Source organism: Cervus elaphus, chromosome X, assembly GCF_910594005.1.
Source record: "Cervus elaphus chromosome X, mCerEla1.1, whole genome shotgun sequence".
Classification (NCBI taxonomy): Eukaryota; Metazoa; Chordata; class Mammalia; order Artiodactyla; family Cervidae; genus Cervus; species Cervus elaphus.
Window position 1 is genome coordinate 105,834,039 of NC_057848.1, and position 20,553 is coordinate 105,854,591.

At 37.5% G+C, this 20,553-nt stretch overlaps 2 protein-coding genes across 11 annotated transcripts in view; one reads left to right on the forward strand and one right to left on the reverse strand.

Moving 5' to 3' along the window:
• Positions 1–20,553, forward strand: part of ATRX (ATRX chromatin remodeler) — a 281,986-nt gene that overhangs the window by 11,503 nt on the left and 249,930 nt on the right. For 6 of the 10 annotated variants that reach the window (XM_043897152.1, XM_043897156.1, XM_043897154.1 and 3 more), the window contains one exon: positions 19,363–19,468. The exons of the other annotated variants lie outside the window; for them this stretch is intronic. In XM_043897152.1, coding sequence (XP_043753087.1) covers positions 19,437–19,468 — 32 coding nt within the window. In that variant the 5' untranslated portion in view covers positions 19,363–19,436. The remainder of the gene's footprint in view (positions 1–19,362; positions 19,469–20,553) is intronic. 10 annotated transcript variants of the gene reach the window in all.
• Positions 888–2,306, reverse strand: LOC122690149 (cyclin-G2-like). The gene has a single exon (XM_043897163.1). It carries the CDS (start codon positions 2,025–2,027, stop codon positions 996–998), a length of 1,032 nt encoding a protein of 343 aa, XP_043753098.1. The 5' UTR covers positions 2,028–2,306; the 3' UTR covers positions 888–995.

Genomic DNA, 20,553 nt, shown 5'->3' on the forward strand with positions numbered 1-20,553 from the left:
TACCACCACACAAATATGCTTAAAACTATAATTCTACAAACACTTAGGTTTCTTTTTTACAGTTCATATTCTTGGCACCCATATACAATACCATTATTTTTGAAATGTGAATTACCAAGGAAATAAAACATCATCATGCAGACTTCTCTAATAGAAGAAAATGAGATAAAATGTGCTACTAGATCAACATTTATCCATTCCATAGTTACCTAGTTCTGTTCAACCTGCTGCACTGCTTTCATACAAGTACATGCAAAACTAGCAGATCTATGGAGTGCTTTAAAAACATTAAAATAATACTATAGTCTGACAATACTTAAGCATTAGGAATGCAGCTGTCCAACTACTCTAGTCTGCTGCTTATTTCTGCTTTGGCAGAAACCTCAAGGAAATGAAGATACTACACACTAAAATCACAGAAAAGTCAATATTCTAACTCCTACTAAATTTCTAAAGTCTGCATCAGAGAGTACATTGATCATTTAAAAGACAAAAAACAACCGAAAAGGTGTTTGACATTTAAGAGTATATTCTCTGCTCTGAGAGTGGGGGGGAAGGAGAGACCTAAGATAAACCATTAAAGGATCAGCCATCGTACTTGCTAAGGCGGCACTTTCAGACTCCCAATCTGTTTCCGTAAAGACACCTGAAAGCTTTATAAAAAGTGGACGCTACACTACTCATCTTTTAAAAATCATCTTGAAAAGTAGTAAATTGAAGTATCAGCACCTTCCCTCCTCCCCCAAGTAGCTAAAGATCAATGAGAAAAATAAAGTGCCAATGTCTAAAGTATTGTTAATTGCACTAACCCATTTGATGGCTTAGGATTAAGTATGAAAATAGGCCAGATCTGATCTGAATAACAAACAGAAGGCAGGTATCCAGAGTCGATGCAGTTCCTGCCTGGATGGGGTGGACCAGGGAGCGACCTACTCCCTTTATTGCTGTGAAACCTGTGCACACACTTAGAACTCGGGCCTAGGACAATGAGATTTCTAAGACGGGAAGCACAGTGTCTGCGCCACTTTGAAGCTGAAGAAGAACGTGCACTCTTGATCCCGGTGAGGGGAGCTGCTGAGGCTCTCTTCTCCACAACTCATGTCTTCACAAGAGTCCTCACTTTCACTTTCATCAAAACAGCCCCCCTCCGGTATTGTCGGCAGCTCAGGAACACTGTAATAACTGTTGTGGAGGTTCTGGGCTGTGCGCCTTGAAACGATCCAAACCAGCTTAAGATCTGGTTTACAACATTCAGGAGAAGAATATTCCGCTAGGCATTTAGAAACTAACTCCCTCCAGTAAACAAACTCGGAGTCATTCACCTTGGAATGTTTTTTAACAAGCAGGAGAATTTCCAACAATTCAATGGATTTCAAAGTTTCTACTTCCAAACTGAGAAGGCACAAAGCTAGTATGGATGGTTTTGCTTTTGAAAAGGTAAGTCGGCAGCAGCAAGCTTTCAGCTGAGCTTCTAATTTATCAAGGCTCAGTATTTCTTTCCTTTCTGAAGTATGACAAAGTATGATAGTATGGTATAAGTGCAAAAAGTTTAAGGCAGTAGTAGCTTCGAATTCATAGTGCAATTTTTCTGATATTATTTTTTCCATCCGCTTTATGTCAGAAGCAGTACATTTACATTGGCTAATCCGGATCACATCATGAGTAGATGGAATATTGCATTCTTCTTCAACTATTCTAGCAGCCAGCAAAAAACAACAGACTCCAATGCAAGACAAATGCTTAGGTTTCACCTTCATAAGAGCCAAGAATCTGTCCAAAATATTGACAGCCAAGACAAAAGTTTCAGTGCAAGATCCAAAAAAGTTGGTTAAACTCCTCAAATCTTCGACTTTGGCATTTCTCAATCTTGGACACAAAGTGTTATCTGTCTCCGGGGTGGCCTCGATCAAGCTCAGCCCTTTTTCTCGAGGTTGGAATCTCTGTTCCTGCTCTAGGTAGAGGTTCAACAATCCGAAGAGCTGGACACCTTCGCGACCGGCCAAGTACTCTGCCCCTAAATCCTTCATCGTGCTGGAGCCGCGCCTCCACCGGCCCGCGGCGTCACGGTCGGAGGGGACTGGGCGCGGCGGGGGCGTCCGGACCAGTCTCCGAGCTCAGAGACCTGCCGCCTCAGCGGTGCCCCCGGACCGGCATCCGACCCTTCCCACCCCCCGCCACCGGCGCTTTGGCCTCATAGCCCCGGCTTCATCCCGCTGCCCGCGCGCCCACCCTCCTGCTGGGTCGCTGCGCCGGACCCTCTAGCCCAGGCCGACTGCGGGCTCTACAGCCGCTGCCGCCGCCGCTACTGCGGATCCAAACTATTTTCTACAGTGGCACATCTTAACATTTCCACCACAATGTATGAAAATTTTAATTTTGCCACATCCTTGGCAGCACGTGTTATTTTCTGTTTTATTTAAAAAATTATGGCCGCTATAATGGGTGATATATATTAAAGTGATATCTCACTGTGGTTTAAGTTTATTTTTTTTATTTAAGCAAGTTTATTTGGAATCTGTTTAAAAAGGTTTTGGTCTTGTTTAAAAAGACCAAGCAGGTCAAGAAGCAACAGTTAAGAACTGAACATGGAACAACTGACTGGTTCAAAATTGGGCAAGGAGTACGTCAAGACTGTATATTGTCACCCTGCTTATTTGACTTATATGCAGAGTACATCATGCACAATGCCAGGCTGGATGAAGCACAAGCTGGAATCAAGATTGCCAGGAGAAATATCAACAACCTCAGATTTGCAGGTGATACCACCCTTATGGCAGAAAGTGAAGAACTATAGGACTTCTAGATGAAGGTAAAAGATGAGAGTGAAAAAGCTGGCTTGAAACTCAACATTCAAAAGATGAAGATTATGGCATCCACTTCCATCACTTCATAGCAAATAGATGGTGAAACAATGGAAACAGTGACAGACTTTATTTTCTTGGGCTACAGAATCACTGTAAATGGTGACTGTAGCCATGAAATTAAAAGACGCTTGCTCCTTGGAAGAAAAACTATGACAAGCCTAGACAGCATATTAAAAAGCAGAGACATCACTTTGCTGACAAAGGTCCATATAGTCAAAGCTATGGTTTTTCCAGTAGTCACGTATGGATATTACAGTTGGACCATAAAGAAGGCTGAGTGCCAAAGAATTGATGCTTTTGAACTGTGTTGTTGGAGAAGACTCTTGAGAATCCCTTTGACTGCAAGGAGATCAAACCATTAATCCTAAAGGAAACCAACCCTGAATATTCATTGGAAAGACTGATGTGGAAGCTGAAGCTCCAGTACTTTGGCTATTTGATGTGGAGAACCAACTCATTGGAAGAGACCCTGATACTGGGGAAGTTTGAGGGCAGGAGGAGAAGGGGGTGACAGAGGACAAGGTGGCATCACCGACTCAATGGACATGAATTTGAACAAACTCTGGGAGATGATGCAGGACAGGGAGGCCTGGTGTGCCACAGTTCATGGGGTTGCAAAGAGTCGGACACGATTTAGTGACTGAACAACAGACTACTCAATATAAAAAAATAGATTCAACCAAGACATTTTCAGTATTAGATTATAAACTGTAAAATGTGATTAGGGACAGGCGATGAATATGAGAAATAATTTCTACTAATAGTGAATGAAATTTACTATGTACTGTTTATTAACAGTTTTGTGGATTCTTCTACACATTTGCAAATATCTGTGCATTATGGGGAATATAGCTCTGTCATAGCATAAAAGTCAGTATTTCTTAATGGTAAGAAATACTTTGTTAAAATCTTAATTCCATGCTTACTTTGGAAACTTATTCAGTCTTTCTGAATCTTGATGATTACCTTCTGAAAAATGGATGTTAAAAGTAGAAGAAATTGAATCAGTCAACATTAAACAAGATGCCATTTCCATTTTAAGTATTCAGTGATATTGATCAGGGCAAATGCCCTAAGGTGGAACATTAAAATTTTTTACAAGACTCTATCTTAGTAGGAGGGAAGGCCGTAGCAAATAACAGGGGCTAAGATCTTGTAGGACCTGCAGAAAAACCTCAAGATTTTGGCTTTATTTATTTAACTGTGATAAAATTGACAAACTGTACTATTTTAACCATTTTTAAGTGTACAATTTAGTGGCCTTACATAAATCACACTGTTGTACAAACATCACCACTGTTTTTCTTCAGATCTTTTCATCATCCCAAACTAAAAGTCCTTATGTATTAAACAATTCCCCAGTCCCCTCTCCCTTAAACCTTGGTACTACTGTTCTACTTTCTGTGTGAATTTGACTCTTCTTGATACCTCTGAATAAGTGGAATTGTACAATATTTGTCCTTTTTGTTTGGTTTATTTCACTTAGCATAATGTCCTTAGGATTTATCCATTTTGCAGCATGTATCAGAATTTCATTTCTTTTTAAGGCTGAATAATATTCCATTCATTATATGTATGTACCACATTTAGTTTATCTGTTTATATGTTGATAGGCATTTGGGATGTTTCTTATCTTTTGGCCATTGTGCATAGTGCTAAATGTAAACTTTGGTGTACAAATGTGTGTTTGAATCCCTGTTTTTAGTTCTTTCAGGCATATACCTTGAAGTGGATTTTTATGTTTAATCTCTTGGGGAACTAGTAAACTGTTTTTCTCTGTGGCTACACTGTTTTACATTCCTACCTGCAATGTATAAGGGTTCTAATTTCTCTAGATTCTTTCCAAAAATGACTTTTATTAAAAATTTTTTTTGATAGCAGTCATCCTAATGGATGTGAAGTGTTTTCTCATTGTGGTTTTGCTTTGCATTTCCCTAATACAGATCATCTTTTAACATGTGCTTATTGGCCCTTTGTTTGTCTCCTTTGGACAAATGTCTTTTGAAGTCTTCTGCACATTTTATGGTTTTTCTTTAGTTGTTCAGTCGCTCAGTCGTGTCCAACTCTTTGTGACCCTGTGGACTGCAGCACACCAGGATTCCCTGTCCTTCACCATCTTCCGGAGCTTGCTCAAACTCACGTCCATTGAATCGGTGATACCATCCAACCATTGTGTTCTCTGTCATCCCCTTCTCTCCCTGCCTTCAATCTTTCCTAGCATCGGGGTTTTCGCTAATGATAATTCTTGATAGTAACCCCTTGTTGTTTAGTCACTCAGTCATGTCCAACTCTTTGCAACCCCATGGACTGCAGCATGCTAGGCTTCCCTGTACTTCACTATCTCCTGGAGTTTGCTCAAACTCATGTCCATTGAGTTAATGATGCCATTCAACCATCTTATCGTGTGTCACCCTCTTCCCCTGTCCTCAATCTTTCCCAGCATATAAGGGTCTTTTCCAATGAGTCTCTTCCAATAGCTCCTTATTAGATAGATAATTTATGAATGCTTTCCCCCATTTTATGGTTTGCCTTTTCACTCTCTTGGTAGTGTTCTTTGATTTACAAAAGTTTTGAATTTTAATAAAGTCCAAGTTATCTATTTTTGCTTTTGTTGTGTGTTTTTGGTACTGTCCAAGAAATCATTGCCAAATCTAAAGTCATGAAGTTTTATCTCTCTGCTTTCTTCTTTTATTTTTAAAACTTCATTTATATAATTTTGGTTGCACTGGGTCTTTGTTGCCACACATGATTTCTCTGATTGTGGCTAGTGGGAGCTACTGTCTAGTTGTGGTGTGTGGGCTTATCGTTGCAGTGGCTTCTCTTGTTGCAGAGCACAGGTCTAGGCACATGGGCTCAGTAGTTGTGGCACACTGGCCTAGTTGTTCCATGGCATGTGGAATTTTCCTGGGCTAGGGATCAAACTTGTGTTCCCTGCACTGACAGCCAAATTCTTATCCCCTGTAGCACCAAGGAAGTCCTTTGGAATGTTTTGGATTGTCAATTCAAGTAGGGAGATTGACTAATTGCCCCGGCTCCCTTCCATCTGCTGAATGCTGTCTTTGGCATTTAACCATGTAGTAACTTTTACCATTGTTGTTTATTTTGTAGTATAGCTCTGAGTTACACTGTGGTGTTCTTTTATTTCAGCCTAATGGACTCTGTTTAGCATTTCTTGAGGGCAGGTATGCTAGCAGTGAATTCACTCAGCTTTTGTTTTTTTTTGGCACATTTCTTTTGCATTTTTCAAAGATACCTTTACTAGATATAGAATTCTTGGTTGACAGTTTTTTCCACAGCATGTGAAATATGTTATCTCACTCTCTCGTTTCCGTGGTATTTAACTATTTATGTTAATGAAAATCCTGTGTACTTATCATTCTCTTGTTGATTTCAAGCTTTTCTTTGGCTTTTGGCAGTTTAATTATGTTTTGTCTCAGTGTGGATCTCTGTTTATCCTACTTGGAGTTAATTGAGCTTTTTGGAATCCTGTATTTCATGAAATTTGGTAAGTTTTTGGCAATTATTTCTTTAAATATTCTTTCCATTCCTTTTTCTCTATCCTCTCCATCTGTGACTCTCATTATGAATGTGTTGGTAGGCCTGATGGTGTCTTAAAGGTCTCTCGTGCTCTTTTCATTTTTCTTTATCCTATTTTGTTTCAGCGTCTCATACTAGGTAATCTCAATGGGGCTGTGTTTAAGTTTACTGAATTTTTCTTCTCTCTATTCAGATCATCTGTTCAATCTCTATAGTGAGTTTTTCACTATTGTACTTTTTCAGTCCCAAAATTTTATTTGGTTGTGTTTTTTTTAGTTATTTTTCTGAATATTCTTTCCTTGGTAAGACTTGTTTTCCTTTAATTTTTCTTTTCTTCTTCTTTTTTTGCCATGCTGTGAGGTGTGGGGATCTTAGTTCCTTGAACAGGGTTTGAACCTGTGCCCCTGCATTGGGAGTGTGGAGTCTTAACCATTGGGCTGCTAGGGAAGTCCCTCCTTTATTTTTCTTTTTGTTCATGGTTTTCTTTAACACTGTGAGTATATTTAGGACAGTTGTTTTAACATCTTTGCCTACTAATTCCAGCATCTGGGCTTCCTTAGGGGCAATTCTGTTACTGTCTTCTTTTTCCTCTGTGAATGGGCCCTACTTTCTTATTTCTTTGCATCCTTGTAACTTTTTGTTGAAAATGGACATTTTGAATATTGTAACATGGTAACTTTGGGAAACATTCTTTCTTCTCCACAGGATTTGTTCTTGCTATTTGTTATGGATTGTAGTTTTTGCTTAGGGAATTTTATAACCTATTTTTATTATGACTGTTCTTTGTCACGTGTGGACACTGAAGTGTTTGTTCTGGTAGATTATTCATCGTTAGTGGTTTGACTGAACTTTCCATAAATGCATCAAAGCAAAAAATACAGACAAACTACAAAAAAAGAATACCCCAAATCCAGACAAAACTACTCTCTCAGTCTTTGGAGATTGACTTGGCATTGGGGCACTTCTCAATGCTTGGCCATTTCATTTAAAACTCTTGCCTAGCCCTCCCTGCCTGATTGTGTGGAGGCTAAAGGTCAGCCATAGATGAACACTTATGGCCTTCTGTCTTTTCTGAGCATGTGTCCAGCCCTGGGTGTGTGTGACCTTCCAAATTCCCTGGTATATATAGGAGTTTTTCAGAGTCCCCATTCCTTCCATGTATGTCTTTCTTTCTCCATCCAGCTTTTTCCTTCTCATCCTTTTATGTCTGTCTAGTGTCTGGCCTGCTTGTTATTCCTTGCCCCAGGTGGCTGTGGATAGTATATTTTCCTTTAAATGCTTTGTATAAAGGTTGCTCATCTCAGGAACTTGCTTCTCCTCCTGAGGTGGGTGAAAGAAAGGGAAACCTGTGATGCAGTATGCCTGGTAACCACAAAACAGGTGAGAACACACAACTACCATTCTTTAAGAATAAGGTCCGTATTACTCCTTTTGACGTCTGCAGGTTGTGCTAGAATTGTAGGCCACTGTCTTCATGGCCACCACCTAGCTGAGGAGTGAGGCATGGTAGGTGCATAAAATAAAATACCACAGTGCTCTCATTTCAAAGCAGCTTTTTCTATTAAGTGCTCCTCTGGTGGTTGTAATGTTTTGATTACAAGATTCTAGAGTTCCAAAAAAGTTGATTCTGATGATAGTTTTTACCAGCATAATTGTTGCCGTAGTGGAGGGACAGGATTTTGGAGTTACTCACTCCACCATTGTGTATAATGTTGTTCTTGGTCTGTTTGTTTTAATCCCTATGCAATGGCACATTTTCTTTAAAATTAATTTTTTTTAATTGAAGTGTTGGGCTTCTCCAGTAGCTCAGTGGGTAAAGAATCTGCCTGCATTGCAGGAGACACAGGAGATGTGGGTTCGATCTCTCAGTCAGAAAGATCTCTGAGAGAAGGGAATGGCAACCCACTCCAGTATTCTTGCCTGGGAAATCCCATGGACAGGGGAGCCTGGTGGGCTGCAGTCTATGGGATTGAAAAAGATTTGAATACGACTGAGCATGAGCAAGGACAGATGGATAGTTGATTTATAGTGTTGTATTGCTTTCAGGTATATAACAAAATGATTCAGTTATCTATCTATATTTATTTTCAGATTCTTTTCCCATATGGGTAATTACAAAATAATGAGTGTAGTTCCCTGTGCTATAGTAGTGTGTATACATTAATCCCAGACTCCTAATTTATCCCTCCTGCCACATTTTCTTAATAAGTGTAGCTTTTTATGAAGTCTTGATATCTGCTAGGGCATGAATGCCCACATTGTTTGTACTATCTTGGTTGTTCTTGTACTGTTCCATGTTATGTATCTTTTTCTTGTATTTCTAAATGCTTTGATTGGTGTTTAATTCTATTTTGATAAACACTTTAAAGGCCTACTGTGAGCCAAGCATTGTTTTAGATCAACATTTCTCAAACTTGGCATTATAGACATTTTGGTCCACATAATTATTTGTTGTGGGAGGCTGTCCTGTGTGTGTGTGTTGACTCTCTGGCCTCTGCCAATAGATACCAGTAACAACATCCCCCTCCCCACCCTCCACCAGTTGTGACAAGCAAAAATGTTTAAAGATGTCAGATAGTCCCTGTGGGAGGTGGTGGTATGGGGGTGACACAGTCCTCCCATTTGAGAACTGCTATTCTAGATGATAGGGATTCACAGATAATTAATACTGAGCTAAGGGGAGGCGTAAATGGCTGAAATACTCTGTGATATGGTTAAGTATGGATACGAACCAAGAAATGTGGAAGAACAGTAAAAATTGCCATGGAGTTGGGTCTTAAGGCTAGATAGTGATGTTATTTAGGAAGGGAGATGTCCTAGGTGGTAAGAAGTCTAGAGACTTGGTAAAAGGGCGCTTACTTGAGCCTCGAGAGCAGAAAGAAATTGTGTGATTGGAGAGGATATGGGATGTAGACTTAAAGAAAAGGAAGGGAGTTGGGGTCAGATTTGAAAAGGCTTTTCATGCTATTCTGTTTAATTTTTTGTCTTTTCATTATAGAAAACCAAGAAATACTTTAAAGTCTTTAGAGTAATATGTTCAAATTTTTTGAAGCAACAATAATGAAATGATAAAAAGTGTATGGTGAGTGTTAAACTCAAGAAGATAACCCTAAAAAGGGAATGTTTGTACACTGTTGATGGGGATGTAAATTGGTGCAGCTACTATGGAAAACAGTGTTGAGCTTACTTGAAAACTAAAAATAGAACTATCATCCAGCAATTCCACCTTTGAGTATATATCTAGAAAAAAATAAGATGAAAGTGCACATCAGCAGACGGTTCGATTAAGAGGATATATGTGTGTGCATGTGTGTATGTGATGAAATATTACTCAACCATGTAAAAGGTTGAAGTATGGCCATTTGCAGCAACTTGGATGGACTTACATAATATGATGCTAAGTGAAATAAGTCAGAGAAAGACAAATACTATATGATATGTTTATATGTGGAATCTAAAAAAATAATAATACAAACTAATGTATATAGCAAAAGAGAAAACAGATTCAAACAGAAAACAAATGAGTTGTTACCAATTAGGAGTATGGGATTAACAGATACAAACTACAGTATTTAAAATAGATAACAAAGATATACTATATAGCACAGGGAATTGTATCCATTATCGTGTAATAATCTATAATTGAATATAATCTGCAAAACTACTGAATCACTATGCTGTGTACCCTAAACTAACACAATATTGTAAATCAGCTGTTTGTTGTTGTTCAGTCGCTAAGTAGTGTCCGACTCTTTGCGACCCCATGGACTGCGGCATGCCAGGCTCCCCTGTCCTTCACTATCTCCCAGAATTTGCTCAAATTCATGTCTGTTGAGTCAGTGATGCTATCTAACCATCTCATCCTCTGCTGCCCCCTTCTCCTTTTGCCTTCAATTTTTCCTGGTAACAGAGTCTTTTCCAGTGAGTTGGCTCTTCCCATCATGAGGCCAAAGTATTGGAGCTTCAGTTTCAGCACTGGTCCTTCCAGTGAATATCTAGGGTTGATTTCCTTTAGGATTGACTGGTTTGATCTCTTTGCAGTCAAGGGAACTCTCAAGAGTCTTCTCTAGCACCACAATTCAAAAGCATCAGACACTCAGCCTTCTTTATGGTCTGACCCTCAGTAGCCATACATGACTACTGAAAAAACCATAGCAGCTTTGATTATATAGACCTTTGTCAGCAAAATAATGTCTCTGCTATTCAATTTGATGTTTAGGGCTTCTAGGTGGCACTAGTGGTAAAGAACGCGCCTGCTGATGAAAGAGATATGAGAGACCTGGATTCGATTCCTGGGTCAGGAAGATCCCCTGGAGGAGGGCACAGTGACCCACTCTACTATTCTTGCCTAGAGAATCCTATGGACAGAGGAGCCTGGCAGGCTACAGTCCATAGGGTCTCAGAGTCCAACATGACTGAAGTGATTTACCATGCAGGTACAGGTTTGTCATAGCTTTTCTTCCAAGGAGTAAGTGTCTTAATTTCATGGCTGTAGTCATGGTCTGCAGTGATTTTGGAGCCTTAGAAAGTAAAAACTCACTGTTTCAATTTTTTCCCCCTTCTATTTGCCATGAAGTGATGGGACCAGATGCCATGATGCTAGTTTTTTAAATGTTGATTTTCAAGCTAGCTTTTTCACTCTCCTCTTTCACCCTCATCAAGAGGCTCTTTAGTTACTCTTCACTTTCTGCCAGTAGAGTGGTATCATCTGCATATCTGAGGTTGTTGATGCTTCTCCCAGCATCTTGATTCCAGCTTGTGATTCATCCAGCCCAGCATTTTGCATGATGTACTCTGCACAAAAGTTAAATAAGCTGGTGACAATATACAGACTCATCATACTCATTTTCCAATTTTGAACCAGTCCACTGTTCCATGTCCAGTTCTAACTGTTGCTTCTTGACCCATATACAGGTTTCTCAGGAGACAGGTAAGGTGGTCTGGTATTCCCAACTCTTTAAGAATTTTCTACAGTTTGCTGTGATCCACACAAAGGCTTCAGTGTAGTCAATGAAGCAGAAGTAGATACTTTTCTGGAACTCCCTTGCTTTCTCCATGATCCAATGAATGTTGGCAATTTGATCTTCTAGTTCCTCTGCCTCTTCAAAACCCAACTGGTACATCTGGAAGTTCTTGGATCACATGCTGGTGAAGCCTGGCTTGAAGAATTTTGAGCATACCCTTGTTGGCATGGGAAATGAGCACAGTTGTATGGTAGTTTGAAAATTCTTTGGTATTACCCTTATTTAGGATTAGAGTGAAAACTGACCTAGTCCAGTCCTGTGGCCACTGCTGAGTTTTCCAGATTTGCTTACATAATTGAGTGCAGCACTTTAACAGCATCCTTTTTAAGGATTTGAATTCCAGCTCAGCTGGAATTCCATCACCTCCACTAGCTTTGTCATAGTAAAACTTCCTAAGGCCCACTTGACTTCACACTGCAGGATGTCTGGCTCTAGGTGAGTGATCACACCATCATGGCTATTTGGGTCATTAAGACCTTTTTTTCTATATATGTATTCTGTATTCTTCTGTGTATTCTTGCCACCTGTTTTTTTTTTTTTTTTTTTTTCTATAAAAATAGTAAGTTTATTGGTTAAGACTATTGTATTTGAAAAGTACCTTCCTTCTGGGATTTTCAGATAAATTTGCAGATATCATTTTATTCATCCACACAGCAGAAACTTTGGAAACCAGAAAAATGGAAAAAAGTATGGCTTTTTGTACATTTAATGCTACACAACCAGCTCAACTATTTCCTCCTTCTGGTGACTCTGAGAATACAAAGGAGTCATTTACTCTCTTTCCTTCTGGCATCACTCCACCTCTTGGGGAAATTTGTGGTAGGTGACTGTAGCTTCTTGGTCATATGATTCCTAGGGACAGGACGGGAATTCAGTGAGGGAGTTTAAAATGTTTCAGATAACTGTCAACATTCCATGGTTGCCACCTCTTTTTAATTTCTTCTGCTTCCATTAGGTCCTTACTGTTTGTGTCCTTTATCATGCCCATCCTTGCATGAAATGTTCCCTGGATATCTCCAATTTTCTTGAAGAGATTATCTAGTCTTTTCCATTCTCTTTTTTCCCTCTATCTCTTTGTATTATTTAAGAAGGCTTTCTTATCTCTCCTTGCTATTCTCTGGAACTTTGCATTCAGTTGGGTAAGTCTTTCCCTTTCTCCCTCCCCTTTCACTTCTCTTCTTTCCTGAGTTATTTGTAAAGCCTTCTCAGACAACCACTTTGCCTTCTCACATTTCTTTTTCTTTGGAAAAATTTTGGTTGCCACCTCCTGTACAATGTTACGAACCTTCATCCATAGTTCTTTAGACCCTCTGTCTACCAGATCTAACCCCTTGAATGTGTTTTAGTCACCTCCACTGTGTAGTTGTAAGGGATTTAAGTGAAAAGTGAAAGTAAAGTCGCTCAATCGTGTCCGACTCTTTGCGACTCCATGGACTGTAGCCTACGAGACCCCTCCCTCCATGGGATTTTCCAGGCAAGAATACTGGAGTGGGTTGCCATTTCCTTCTCCAGGAGATCTTCCCGACCCAGGGATTGAACCCAGGTCTCCTGCATTGTAAGCAGATGCTTTACCATCTGAGCCATCAGGGAAGTCGCACCTGAATTGCCTAGTGGTTTTCACTACTTTTTTCAAGTTAACTGAATTTTGCAATAAGCAGCTCATGATCCGAGCCATTGTTAGCTCCAGTTCTTGTTTTTGCTGACTGTATAGAGCTTCTCCATCTTTGGCTGCAAAGAACAGTCAGTCTGATTTCGATATTGACCATTTGGTGATGTCCATCTGAGAGTCATCTCTTGAATTCTTGGGAAAGGGTGTTTGCTATGACAGCATGTTCTCTTGGTAAAACTCTGTTAGCCTTTGCCCTGCTTCTCTTCACTCCAAGGCCAAACTTGACTGTTACTCTGAGTATCTCTTGACTTCCTACTTTTGTATTCCAATCTTCTGTGATGAAAAGGCATCATTTTTTGGTGTTAGTTCTAGAAGGTCTTGTAGTTCTTCATAGAACTGGTTAACTTCAGCTTCTTTGGCATTAGCGGTTGAGGCATAGACTTGGATTACTGTGATGTTTAATGGTTTGCCTTGGAAACAAACTGAGATCATTTTGTTGTTTTGCAGATTGCATTTAAGTACTGTATTTCAGACTCTTCTACTCTTCTGCTGACTATGAGGGCTACTTCATTTCTTCTAAGGGATTCTTGCCCATAGCTGTAGATATAATAATGGTCATTTCAAACAAAAACTGAATTAAAAATATTTATTTATTTGGTTGCATTGGGTCTTAATTGCCACATGCCAGCTCTCAGTTGTGGCACATGGATTTAGTTGTCCCAAGGCATGTGCGATCTTAGTTCCTAGATGAGGGATTGAACCCACATTCCCTGCATTGTGGATTCTTAACCACTGGACCACCAGAAAAGTCCTGGTCATCTGAATTAAATTTGCCCATTACCTTTCCATTTTAATTCACTGATTCCTAAGATACTGTTGTTCAATCTTGCCATCTTCTGCTTGACCACATCCAATTTACCTTGCTTCATGTACTTAACATTCTATGTTGCTATGAACTATTGTTGTTTATAGCATGGGACTTTACTTTCACCACCAGACCCATCCATAACTGAACATAGTTTCCACTTTGGCTCAGCCATTTCATTCTTTGTGGAGCTATTGGTAATTGCCCTCCACTTTTCCCCAGTAGCATACTGAACAGCTTCTGACTTGCGGGGCTCATCTTCCCATGTCATACTTTTTTCCCGTTTTAATACTGTCCATACGTGCCCTGAATGGCATGGCTTGTAGCTTCATTGAGTTATGTAAGCCCCTTCACCACGACAAGGCTGTGATCCATGAAGGAGAGATGGAGATAATAGTACATATTTGAGGTGGTTCTGAGGATTAAATGAGATCATGCATAATAAGCATTTAGAAATAGCGCTTGGGAAATAATAGATAGTAACTGTTAGCTATGTTTTTTGTTTATATCAGCATGTGTGTATATTGATCATGCTTGAATCTTCTGTAGGAACACCTAGTGAGGTGTCAGGGCAAGGGACACTTAAATGAATGCCTTGGATGTGTTTATGAAGTGAATTCATAAATAAGCATTAATCCATTTTTAATTGTATATAACCAGAAATGAGTTTAAACTCCAGATTTCTTTCTGTTTTTACTACTGTTGTAAATACTTGTATACAAATTTGAGTCTTTATTGTCTACAGGCCATTATTCTAAGGTATGACCCTGAACTGGGTATTAAAGTAATAGTCTCTATATATTTAACTTCTTTTATTCTGGACAGTTGCAAGCATATTCAAAAGGAAGAAAATAGAACCGTATAAGTATGTGATACCATCTTCAATAGTTATCATCTCATGGTACATGAATTAGTTGAATTTTCTATTTCTGTTTAATACATACTAACCTAAGTACCCCCTCACTGGATTAGTTTTAAACAAATTCTGGATGTCACATTATTGTATTGAAGTTTTTCTAAAAAAACTATACTATGATGTATTTACCTGAAACCAGCTAGTATTTGCAAAAGGACAAGTGGATGCTTTTTTCTTTTGATACTAATACAAAAATCAGGTTGCCTTCCTGACTTCTGTTAGGTGATAGTGTTTTAGATGTTTGGAGTTCATCCATACTTGAAGTTTAGAAGCTAGTATACTCTCACATTATTAAGGTATAAAATTTTCAACATTTTCTTCTGAAATATTTCAGACTTTCAGGAATGATTTTACATATATTCACCACCTAGATTCTACCTTTAACATTTTACTACACTTGTTTTATCACATATTTTCCATGTATCTAACTCTCATGCAGCAATCCATCTTGTTTTTTTACTCATTTCAAAGTAAATTCCAACAATTGGTATAATTGAAGTTCAATTTTTAAAGCTGTTTTTTCAACTTTTTTTCAGGTTTCTTTTTGTGTAAACTTTATTTTTGTGAATGATCTGAAATTCTGAATTGTGGCTGCTCATAGTCTCTGTGGTTTCAGTGCTTCTAATTTTGAACTGCTTTCATATACCATGAACCTTTATTAGAATATTTAGGTTATGTACCAATAATTCATATTTAACCAAAACTAAAGTAGCATGAATAATGAGAATTTTGCATATGTGTTTTCACTGGTCTTTAAAAAAATTTATTTTAGGAAATAATTGTGTGTCCCATTGTGGTACATTAAACTGATATGTAATTTTAGTAATCTCTTTTAAAATTTTCCATTTAACAGTTACTGTCAGGGTCAGATCCCCTGGAGGAGGGCACAGCAACCCACTGTAGTATGCTTGCCTGGAGAATTGCCTGGGGTCACTGAGAGTCGGACATGACTCAAGTGACTGAGGGCCATAAGTCACTGTTTCAGTGTTTAGCTGTTTTTCTTTGATCTTGGTGTGTAAATATTGTTTGTTCTCCATATGACTACATGACTCGTGACAGAAAAATCTATTTACCACATTATGAACTTTTTGAATGCTCATAATAGCCATGTGGGGCTTCCTAGGTGGTGCAATGGCAAAGAATTCGCCTGCCAAAGATGCAGGGTATGCCGGTTTGATCCCTGTGTAGGGATGATCCCTTGAAATAGGAAATAGCAACCCACTCCAGTATTCTTGCCTGGAGAATTCCACAGACAGAGGAGCCTGGAGGGCTACAGTCCATGGATTTGCAAAGAGTTGGACACAACTGAACACACACTCAATAGCTAAATAGTAAATGCTGTTGAGCAAATAAATGAGATGATTTGATTTTTTTTTATAAATGAGATAATTTTGTCAATTCATACCTTAAATTTGTTGAAGTTTTTCTTTACCTTTTATTATCAAACTTACTGCATAAAGGACAGAAGGAAGTTTTTGCTCTGTGTATATCAAAGTGAAGTATGACGTTTACATTCTAAATACTTCATTAGCATATTTCAGACTTAAATGATTGAATGTAAATAGAAGTAAGAAAAGAGAGTTTTGGAACATGCATATCCCAAATTAATTATAATTTGAAAACATTTCAGATAAGATTATAGTATGAATGAACACCTCTGCATCTATTACATTCCTTTATGAAATCTTCTGTCATGTTTGTTTCAGATTTCTTTTAAAAAAATAAAAACAAAAAACAGCCAAACAAAAAAAGAAATAAAACATTAAAGGTAGAGGTGAGGTCTCATGGAATTTTAAATACTTTCTACATAATATATATGTATACATACATGTAGATAAGTTTCTACATATCCTTAACCAGAAACATTATTTAGAATTTTTTAGCTTTATAGGTTATTTAAGTGATAGGATATAGCACATATGATTTTCTTTTCGATTTATTTTTATTAGTTGGAGGCTAATTACTTTACAATATTGTAGTGGTTTTTGCCATACATTGACATGAATTAGCTATGGATTTACATGTGTTCCCCATCCCGATCCCCCCTCCTACCTCCCGCTCCATCCCATCTCTCTGGGTCTTCCCAGTGCCAGCCCTGAGCACTTGTCTCATGCATCCAACCTGGACTGGCGATCTGTTTCACACTTGATAATATACATGTTTCGATGCTGTTCTCTCAGAACATCCCACCCTCGCCTTCTCCCATAGAGTCCAAAAATATGTTCTATACACCTGTGTCTCTTTTTCTGTCTTGCATAAAGGGTTATCATTACCATCTTTCTAAATTCCATATATATGTGTTAGTATACTGTATTGGTGTTTATCTTTCTGGCTTACTTCACTCTGTATAATGGGCTCCAGTTTCATCCATCTCATTAGAACTGATTCAAATGTATTTTTAATGGCTGAGTAATATTCCATTGTGTATATGTACCACAGCTTTCTGGATATAGCAGATATGATTTTGCAACTTTGTTTTTTTGGTTCAGTATTTTGGGGATTTTGAGGTAGCTTTAGATATACACTGTTCAGTACAATAGCTATTAACTGTCTGTGGCTATTGAGCACCTGAAATGTGGCCAGTGTGCATTGAGATGTGCTGGAAGTGTATTTGCACACAGGATTGAAGACTTATTATGAAAAAAAGTAAAATATCTCATTACTAATTATTTTATATTATATATTGAAATGATAATTTGGATATATTGGACTAAATAAGATTAAAATTAATTTCACCTGCATTTTAAAAAATATGATTTCTGCTGCTAAAATGTCATAAAGTCATAAAATGCTTTTTCATGCTAAAGTCATAAAAATATGACTTCAGTTATGTCCGACTCTGTGTGACCCCATAGACGGCAGCCCACCAGGCTCCTCTGTCCCTGGGATTCTCCAGGCAAGAATACTGGAGTGGTTTACCATTTCCTTCTCCAAAATGGCTTCTAGAAAATTTTAAAGTATATTTCTGGCTTATATTATATCTCTGTTGAACAACACTGATCTAGATTGCTTGTTTTTCATTTCATTAGTTTTGAGTTGAATGGGTATACTACAATCTATCTGTATACCATCTGTAAAACATTCAGAATGTTTTTCTAATTTGATACTGTTAAAAAATGTTACTGAGAACATTCTTAAATGTTTCTCTGCACATGTGCTAGAGCTTCTTTAGGAGGTCAGTTCTATTTTCTTTTTCTTTTTTTTTTCCCATTTATTTTTATTAGTTGGAGGCTAATTACTTTACAATATTGTAGTGGTTTTTGCCATACATTGACATGAATCAGCCATGGATTTACATGTGTTCCCCATCTTGAACCCCCCTCCCACCTCCCTCCCCATCCCATCTCTCTGGTTCTATTTTTTATTATAAGATAATTGCCAAAAAAAAAAAAAAAAAAGATAATTTCCAAATTGGTATCCATAATGGTTTTACTAATTTACACTTCCACTGGCAATTTGAGAATTTTCTTAATATTCCTACATCCTGGCCAATGTGTTTTTATAGACAATTTTAGCTTAACCCTTAAATTAACAGCTTAAGCAAGCACTGGTAATTCTTTTAAGTTTCTCTTAGTGAATCTTTTGTAATAGTTGGTGCACGTAGCCCTTTTTTCTGTACTACTTATGTTCTGAGTAAATAAAATTTTTAAAATTTAGCAGCCTTAATACAGACCCTATTAGTAGGCAGCTGCAGTTCTTGCAACAAAAGCATATCTATCTTTTTAAGTGCTGTTAGCTTGAGAAAAAGCTTCTGGCATCTTTCTTTACATGATGGGATACTATACTGACATTAAAAATTGTTTTAGAAAATAATAATGCAGAAGATTATTCACTGTATATTAATGGAAAGGAAAGGTTGCAAAACAGTAAAGTAACCATTCAATTTTGTTAAAAAAATACCCCAACATGTATGCTAACATTAGCTGACATTATATTGTGTACTTTGCACTTCTTTATATTCCATTTTCTCTAGTGGACTTATTAGGGACAGAGGATGTGGAGGGTGTCCTTAGCAACAATAAGCTAAAACTTCCATGCCTGGAATAATATTATAGGTTAGAGAGAGTGACTAAATGTGCTGTAATCGTTCCCATTTTAAATATTAAATATCAGGCTTTCCTTAAGGTACAAATGGAGCCAAACTATATTATTCTTTACCTGTTGTTTTTTCAACATTAGAGAAACTTTTCCAAGAATTAGAAATTGTCGTTTAACTTCAGTAAGAAGTCTATTTGCATTTGATGTTTTCTACTCTTGGGGAAAGGAAATAGTGGAAAATGGATTAATCTTCAATCCTTTGGAATAAAATTTAGACGGTTTGAGCTCTGGTCTCAGATTAGTTTCATTTGGAATTACCTGATAAAAGGTTAGATTTGGGTTCAAAGCCAGTTCTGTAACCTTTGAAAAGTTAGCAACAACCAAGTTGTTTTTTTCACTTATGCACTGAACATGGTAATACCTACATGAAAATCTTTATCAGCTGTCTAGCATAGTGTAAACACTTAATAAAATTGAGTTGCTTTATCTCTTCCTTTTCTGTTTTTCAGAGTGGATGCGTTTAATAGCTGGAGACAGAATTGATTAGGTATCAATTTCATGAAAAGAACTATGAATAGTTTTGATGTACATATCAAAAAATAGAGAAGTTACCATGTAAGTTGATTCTGATTTTTCATACCTTCCCCCTCAGGTATCTATCACCTGGAGTATTGAGTTCATTACATTCTAATGATAAGCCAAACACTGTGTTTTCAAAGATGATCTCATCTGTTTATATATCTTTTGCTTCTGGAATGATAGCTTTGCTCTTGTAAGAAAGTTAATGCTATCTCAGACCTTAATCAGCAGTTATAAAAATTCCTTTTAGCTAGTTCTTGCATTGTAGATTTTATCTGATTCCATTTTTATTGATTAGGAACATAAGCTACATCTGTTTTTATTGATTAGGAACATAAGCTATATACTTTATCTGGAGAGATTTGCTATGACTCCCCCAGAATTGAGTAGGGGCCCACAAACTAAATGATTGCCCTAGTAGGTTGTAGATGGATTTTGTTAAAGCACTGAGTATTTAGTTATAGATACAGGAGTGTGTATGTGGCTTTGTCTTTTCTCAGAAAACCTAAATTTTGTTTTTCTCCTCTTTCCTTTTACCAAAAGAGAAATGAAAATTTTATTTAAACTAAGTTTAAGTATTGTTTGCATTATAATATATAGGGATATAGATTCACTCTGATTCAAGTTCTAGGGGAAAATAGGTTTTGTTACAATGGGCAAAGTAAAATGGCATTTCTGCTTTATCAGAGGATAGTTTGTATTTTATCCTATTTAAATCTAAATTCATTCCCTTTGGGCTAAAATATACTTCATCTTGATAAAAACCTTCCAAAGGTTTCTTCTTTTGAAAGATTTTAGTATGTTTTTGTTAGAAAATACAGTGATACTTGTACTTATTTTTCTGTTACAGTGAATAGAATATATTGAATTTGAATAGATGTACCTTGAGTGGGGTAAATTTAAGCTTTTCAAATATTTATGCATATTTCTCATCTTCAGTTGTTCTTTATTTTCCCTTCATTCTGTATAAAAGCATTACAATTTTCACTTTTATTACAGGAAACATCCATGGTTCAGTGTTTGTTTTCCGAGGTATCCATCAGGAAATTCCTGATTCTATAGCAAAATTTGCTTTTCAAAATAGAGGTTAGCAGGTATTGGAAACAAGGTTAAGAGTTTTA